Raw genomic sequence first — 7,998 nt, forward strand, 5'->3', positions numbered from 1 at the left:
AGACCATTAAAATTTTGAATTTTATTGTAACTCTAAAAATGACCCCGTTTTCCACAGTAGGAAATGTGTCTCAGAGGTTTGAAGCATGGCCTATGCTGATCCAGCTAAGATTCCAGCCAGGTCTAGGCAGGGTGAATTTGTGTGGAACCATTGTAAATTGAAGATCAAGAAAAAGGGTGAATGGATTTAAAGCTACCCACAGAAGAAATAGAGAGCAGAAAATAGTGGGGAGACAAGGGAAAGGGGGAGAAGAGATGGGGAAAGTGAAGTAAAAAGAAAGGGAGACACAATGTCACAAAGCGCTATCTAGCTCTGCCTGTCTCTTTCTCCCTTCACTGTTGAGCGGGCTGGTGCTTTGCACACCAGTGGGTGACCCTCTGGTCATGTCAAGTGCTGGGGACTTGGTCATGTCAAGTCAGGACTAGATGTGACTCAGAGAGACTATAGATGGGCACAGTGCCCAAGGTTGCCCCACACTACTTGTTACCATAGTCTGTGCTGCCTGGGGCGTCTCCACAGTGCTGGTATTCTCTGTGAACTCACTGTCCATGTGTAAAGGGGCAGTTAAAATAGTACCAGCCTCATAAGTAACTTTGTTATTTATGAAAGCTGCCTGGGAGGGAGCAAGCAAGCTTACTGTTGGCTAAATATCAGTGTCATGATGGCCACTGGGCATTGAGCTGGGACTGTAAGTTTAGCCTCGTATCGGGTAGCAGAAGGGAACGAAGGATTTTTTACTTCTGAAAATGCTGAAGGTACAAACTTTCAATCTTGAGTCCCTATACATACAGTTTGTTGGGCTCTTTCTGTTAGCCTAAATGGAGACACATACAAACGGCTTTATGATGATGCCCGAACTCCAGAAAGCCAGTTTAACTGTAGTCTTTCTAACTTGAATCAAGGTGGCGGGAAATAATAAGGCCTACAGCATCTGTTTAAAACTTAGCCCTGAAATAAAATACAGATAAAGTATTTTATATAACTTTTGTTTCATTCTCAAATAAATGGCCAATTTGGAGACATTTATTATTTTCAATGTATGTTTGGGTTGGGATGCTCCTACCATAACATAATGGTGTTGAGTTGAATGAGGGATGAACAGAAGATGGGGAGTTGTTAGAAGCGGGAGGCAGGGGCTATCCAGATATGCACACTGTCCTGTGTTTCCTGGCAGCTACTTGAACGAGCCCACATTGTGTTTTGTTGTTTTTGTTTTCTCCCTTACAGTGGAGCCCTTTAATCCTCAACCCCAGTTATACCATATTGCACTTTCTAGGAGCCACAAAGGTAGTTTCTCCGCATGGCCCTGCCCTCTCGCTGGCATAATCTTTTCACGTGGCTGTGGTGGCATGTCTCCTCGTGTCTTGCCATCGTCCTGCTTACCATTTTGAAACACACATTTGTTGCTTCAAGGCTGTTGGAGTTTTATTAGTGTGTTACCCATGGAAACATTTCCACCATTTTATCATCTCTGGGTAGGAAAGTTCTGGAAAGGTTGGCCATGAAATTGAATGACTGCCTTCCTCACAGAATAAAGTTGATGGCGTGTGCATTGTATTGTGTGACCCTGCTGTGAGCTGTTTTCTCATTCTGAACGTTCTCCAGTCAGTGGCTGCAAAATTTCACTTCACACTCATTCTTCATGGGGCTGCCATTTCAAACTCAAGTTGTTCTCATGATGGCATGGGCTTAATTTGTGGTTGGTCCTTTTTTGTCCTCAGAATAGACAGCTCCAAGGTCTGAAGGGACTGTTCAATAAGAATCCCAGGCATGGGTCTTCAGAAAACAACTCCCATTATATTCGAAAGCGATCGATTGGCGATAGAATTCTGCGACGCACAGCCAGTGCCCCGGCCAAAGGCAGGAAGAAAAGCAAAGTGGGCTTCCAAGAAATGGTTGAGATCAAAGATTCTGTCTCCGAGGCCACAAGAGATCTAGACGGCGTCCTTAGGAGGACCACACGGAGCCTGCAAGTACGCCCTGTCTCCATGCCTGTTGACAAGAGTCTTCTGGGGGCTTTGTCGCTGCCAATATCCGAAGCAGCGAAAGACACGGATGGAAAAGAAAACTCTCCAGGTAAGATGCTTTCAGTTCCTCTCAGCTGCATTGTTTTTTGTCCCTTGTTTCCATGACAACATGACTACCATTCTGCAATTAAAATATTCTGAAAAATAAACAATTTCTAGTGCTAATCCTATGCAAGGAGATTTTAAACTTTGGGTAAGAAAGTAAAAAGTGAGCTATTTCCTCCTCTCCTGTCACCTTGAAATAACACCTCTTTCCGTGGGGAGGTGGAGGAACATAGGCGTGGTGACCTCAGAAAGGAAGCCTACAATATGCAAATAGTGTGTTGTTTTTCTGAGTGGTAACTTTCTAGATCTGGGCAAGGGGTTTAAAGAGGTCTCATTCTTAGATTGACCCAAGGTTAGATAGACCCATCCTAGCTTTTCTGTGACTGAATGCAGCTCTATAACTTCTCACTATTTACAACTGTGTGTGTGTGTGTGTGTGTGTGTGTGTGTGTGTGTGTGTGTGTGTTTGGAAATGTTTGCGGCGAAAGGCCAGATGCTGACTCCACTTGGAAAGCCCTTTCTTCCTTAAGGTGTGGCCGCGGCAGCATTTTTCTCCCGTGATTTCACTTCATGCTCTGTGCAGTGTCAGGGAAGGAGACATGCCCATGGCTCTTGCTTGATTGCAGGGCCATCTTTTTCCTTAGCTTGGAGTGTGATGAGCTCATGTGGGCAACCTGATGGCAAGCAGTGAGTACGTCACAGAGTGACCAAGAGCTCTTAAATCTGTGACTCCTCTTCTTAGTCCTGAACTGTGTTCGCTAATTATTTCTGGAATTATCTCGCGCAAGTAGAATGTAATACCTTGTTTTTAATCTTAGCAAAATTGGTATTTATCCAAACAATATAATTTCAGTGATTTATTTCCCCACAAATGCTGTTTTGCTTATATATTGGTTTTTATTGTCAGATGTTCTAGGGAGAAAAGAAAAGTCAGTTTCTGAATACTTTATTAGAAGTGAAGGGGAGAAGCAAACCTGGAAAATTTCCTAGTTTATAAGACCCTGGAGTCTACCTCGTACTGAAAAAAATGTTTTGAAGTTTTGCTAAGAGTAATGTCAGAGAAGAGAGGACACATGTGACACGAAATTTATCTTAAAAACCTGTGTCAGCAAAGTAAAACTCTGTCCAGTAGAAATCTGTCCTAACTGGTCCTCGCTGCAGAAGATGCTAAGCCAAGAAGATGAGCAAGCATGCGACCATGTGTCGTTCCTACATTTGAAAAGATAGGAGCATTAATCATAGGCATTAAGCAAATAGCAAATACGGAATGATACCCAGTCATTACAGCAATTCCAGGTAATTGCAGGAAAATTTAGGTAGAGAAGGGCAGAATAAAGAATTCTAAATAGTCTGTCTCTCTACAAAAGTGGCTGCTTCTGAAGTGATGTCAGGGGATATTTAATTCTATACAGTTTGGGACGCTTAAATTTTTTATGATGATGCAACTTTTAGCAAGGAGAAAATATTTTAGCGGAAACAATCGTTATCCACATATCATGGCTTTGAAAGAGTTAACAGACAATTAACTAATTGAGCATTGCCTTAGCTCATTTCAAATAGGATGAGGTATCCCAGGTTCTTGTGAATTATATGTTTTTGCAGTTTCCCTTAAGTACCATCTTAACCACATTGGAGGTGAAGTGAGGAAGAATGTAATATATATTTTTTTGTACTGAAACCAAAAAACGTTATCAACAGAATATTAACTATTCGTAGTGATGTGGAATTGATGACTGGTTATCTTTTCCCTTGAAGGTATCAATAGTTTTGTACACATGTCGTACTTTCCAACTGTGTTAGAAATTAATTGGTTAGATTAAATATTTTGCCAAAATGTCTTTAAAAATGCTATCATTTGTGGTTTACCTGTCGCTAATACACGTATAACCTTGAAAGCTGATAGTGTCTTGTTTGCAGGTACCATAGTGCATTGTTTAACAGAGCTGTCTTGTTCTGTTTTTATCGCCATGCTTCTGTGTAGTACAGATCTGAATAGGAAGCAGCGTAAGGTAATCCTCTCGTGAAAGCACAGAAACTCATTGACATTTTCTGGACAATGAATATTACATCCTTAGCTGATGTAATAGACATCCAAAAGGAAGCTCGGTGAAGTTCCTGTAAATCTATCTTTTACCATTTACCCATCACACAGACACTGTGTTGTAAGCTTCTGCTTATCCATAATTATATTGTGTCATAACGTAAAAAGATTTACATTTTCCATTTGTCTGTGTCGAGACGAACGTGAGTGTCAGCAGCACCTACGTAAAGTGATTTGCTTTCCCTAAAATGCTCTTGTTTTCTTTAGCAGAGGACAAGGATGACGGAAGAAAGCGAGAGACAACTATAAAAGACCCACAGTTTTCCAATTTCAACAAAACATTATCCTTCTCCTCCAGTGCCCTTCTTCACAAAGATACCAACCGAGGCGATCGCCCTATTTCAACGTCTAGCGTATCAGTGCCAGAACAGTGTGGAGGACCAGGTCCAAAGGGTGGGAGAACCAAGCCAGATGTGACAAATGATTGCCAGGAAAACCAGTGCCTCCCCAAATTCCTCTCTCCGAGGCAGCATTTGGCATTCAGTCCTGCAAAGAAGGGACCACAAGATCTCCCTGGGGTGCAAGCCACTGGAAAGCGGCGTACTGGGGGCTTAGGGGAAGGGAGAAGCATGTTGTCGGAAAATGTCCTTTCTCCAAGTGCCCTGGAGAAGGAGAACCTGGAAGGCAGCAGGGCCACAGGACGAGCTGCAGCGTCCTTCTCTCTGTCCGACATCTCTGTGCTCTGTTCCGACGTCCCGGATTCGCACTCGACGCCCATCCATCAGGACACTGAGATTTCCAATCTCATTGATGATGTTACTTTAACAAATGAGAATGAGCCGGGCAGTTCCATCTCAGCACTGATTGGTCAGTTTGAAGAGAGCCAGCATCGGGCTAACATTGCTGTGGTTTCCCACCTCCTCGGCACTGATGTGACGGCAGGAGGTGCTCCTTTGCCTATGACATCGGGCCTGCAAACACCCTTCAAGCGTGGGTTTTCCCAGGGGAAACCCAAGGCCTCCTCGTGTTCGTCTCCTGAGCTGATCAAGCTCTCTAGTGCTGAGACCACCAGGCCTGCAAATAACACACCTGCTTGTGAAATGACTGGATTGCCGATCTCTAAGTCCAAACCAGACACTGACCCTTCTGATAAAACCAAGACAAGGGTCATGGAAGGCAACTTGCCTGGGTCTCACGATGCTTCTCCTGGCCAGTTTCCCAAAAGCCCCACTCGTGGAAAGGATCAGAGACGAGTCATGAACAGCCCTGATCTGTCCTCTGAGTTGGCCCTGGAAGATCTAATTGCAGACCCTGCTCTTGGTGTAAATTCTGCAGAAAGCAGCCTTGTGGAAATCGATGGAGAATCAGAAAACCTGTCTCTAACGACCAGTGACTACAGGGGAGAGGGTCTAAGTCAAATTGTTTCTCCACTAAAACTGAGGCACAGCCAAGAGATGGCGGAACACGTCCCGAGAGTCTTGAGAAATGTTTACTATAAAGAGGCGCCCCTCCCTTCTGCCCCTGAAATATTCAACAATATCCAAGGTGTCAAAAATCAAAGTATTTCTTGTCTAACCTATCAGGGTGCTGGCTTTGTGTATAACCATTTCTCAAGTTCAGATGCAAAAACGAACCAAATCTGTGGGCCCCAGCAGCCTAGGGCTACAGATATGCATGCCTCCACACCGACCCAGTCAGCACATGCTCCTTTGGTTGCTTTGAAACTGCCAAGTCCGTGCAAATCCAAAAGTCTAGGGGACTTGACATCAGAGGACATTGCCTGCAATTTTGAAAGCAAATACCAATGTATTAGTAGGAGTTTTGTGACCAACAGCATCAGGGACAAGAGTGTGACTATGAAGACAAAGTCCTTAGAGCCTTTAGATGCCCTAACCGAACAGCTCCGAAAGCTGGTGTCCTTTGACCAAGAAGACAGCTGTCCAGTGCTGTACTCAAAGCAGGATATCAATCAGTATCCCAGGGCATTAGTCAGAAAGCTGTCCTCGAGAAGTCAGAGCAGAGTACGTAACATTGCCAGTCGTGCCAAGGAGAAGCAGGAAGCTGGCAAGCAGAAAGCCACGGCCCACAGCGCTAGAGGAGGAGTGGTCCTTCGAAGTAAACCTCCGGCTCCCGCTCTGGCTGTGAACCGGCACTCCACGGGCTCATACATTGCAAGCTACCTGAGGAACATGAAAGCTGGTGGCCTGGAGGGCCGAGGCATCCCAGAGGGAGCATGCACGGCCCTTCGGTATGGCTACGTGGACCAGTTTTGTTCAGATAACTCAGTTCTGCAGACCGAGCCAAGCAGTGATGATAAACCAGAAATTTATTTTCTTTTGCGGCTGTGAGCTATATACAAAGCTGCATTTTCCTTGTTTACGCGATGTTCTAGAGGATGTTAGAGTTTTCCATTGTCAGTGACTATGATACTTGGCTTTGAGATGATTTTCAAATGTATTTTTGAACTTGTATTTTGGTCTCCCTTCGACTTCATGCGTTCTCTCACTTCGTGCATTTGTATATAGATTCTGCGACGTTTCCCAGGAACCTATGATCTCTTTTCCCCAAGGTATTGTAACTTGTGTCAGTATGAAATGTGTGCATGCCCTCGATGTGAAACTTCTCAGCAGTTTGGACCACAGCGTGTGCATGTTGCACAAAAATGCTCTTTCCCGTGTCTTGGGTCATAGTCCCAGAGTCTGTCACTTTTACTCACTGAGTGTTGAGTTCATTAAGAGCAGACTTTTCCAAAGATAAAGGAATGGATTCTTTATTTGAAACAACCTTCTTCTTCTGAATCTGAAGACCCAGATTCAGTTTTATAACTCAGTGTTTAAAATAGTTACCTTGTCCTTCATGATTTCCTCGCCCCACCCAAAGTGGGAATTCCATGAAAATGGACAATGTCTCTCCCAGTCCCCAAATCCCTTTTAGAATAGACTGTAAGGAAGAAAGTGAACTTCTGTATATAAGGAGAAAATAGTTTGTTTTGCATAAATATTGTTACATATTTTTGCTAATGGCTTTGTATGTAACAAGAATCCAGTTGCCAAGCTCTCTGTCATACTTTCGAAGTATGTCCTGAAGTGTCTCTGATGTGATAGATTGGAAATAATGGCTTTCAGGATGAGAGACTTTCAGCCAGGCATGGTGGTTCACGCATGTAATCCCAGCACAGGCAGATGGATTTCTGAGTTTGAGACCAACCTTGATCTACATGGCAAGGTTCAGATCAAGCAGATCTACATAGTAAGACCTTAAGAAAGAAGAGAGAGAGAGAGAGAGAGAGAGAGAGAGAGAGAGAGAGACTTACCTTAGACTTAAAACTCGGAGTAGTGCAAACAGAAAACTTCCCCAAAGATTTCAAGAGAAAAAAAAGGTATTTTCTCATAATCCAAGTGAATAGATGATTAAAAGAAATCTTTTCCCTTTAGGGAACCAAGTAACTATATTTTAGTACTGACATATATTATTTTCATTGTGAATCCATTTTTTATTGCATGTTCAGGTATCATTTGCTTTTTGTACCATGAATTACAATGATGTTCTTCCTGGACTTCATAAAATATAATTAAAACAGATTTTTGAACACTTGGTAGTTTCATTTATTTTAAAAATTTTTACAAAAAAGAACCACAGCAGGAGTTTGTGTGTTAACTGTTGGGTGGGGGACCAGGAGTGCTTGGATGTGGCTTCCTTTCTGTGTTCTTATAGCAGAATTGAGGACGTTCATTGCCAGGAATGGCTTTATACAGCAGTTTATGTCTCCGGGTATTTTCATTGTGTTGAAGAAATATCCATTTCTTATTTTTTATTTTTAGATATATTTGTGTGTATTTATATATATATTTATGTGTATGAGTGTTTTGCTTGCATCTATGCAGC

The 7,998-nt window shown here is 43.0% G+C and overlaps 1 protein-coding gene across 4 annotated transcripts in view; it reads left to right on the top strand.

Moving 5' to 3' along the window:
- Positions 1–7,704, top strand: part of Plch1 (phospholipase C eta 1) — a 194,167-nt gene extending 186,463 nt beyond the window's left edge. For 2 of the 4 annotated variants that reach the window (XM_048424778.3, XM_085682464.2), the window contains 3 exons: positions 1,228–1,287; positions 1,722–2,076; positions 4,381–7,704. In XM_048424778.3, coding sequence (XP_048280735.3) covers positions 1,228–1,287; positions 1,722–2,076; positions 4,381–6,461 — 2,496 coding nt within the window. In that variant the 3' untranslated portion in view covers positions 6,462–7,704. The remainder of the gene's footprint in view (positions 1–1,227; positions 1,288–1,721; positions 2,077–4,380) is intronic. The other 2 variants (XM_048424776.3, XM_048424777.3) reach the window with 2 other exon arrangements.
- Positions 7,705–7,998: the final 294 nt, after the last annotated feature.

The sequence above is a fragment of the Myodes glareolus genome, chromosome 20, assembly GCF_982192425.1.
Source record: "Myodes glareolus chromosome 20, mMyoGla1.1, whole genome shotgun sequence".
Classification (NCBI taxonomy): Eukaryota; Metazoa; Chordata; class Mammalia; order Rodentia; family Cricetidae; genus Myodes; species Myodes glareolus.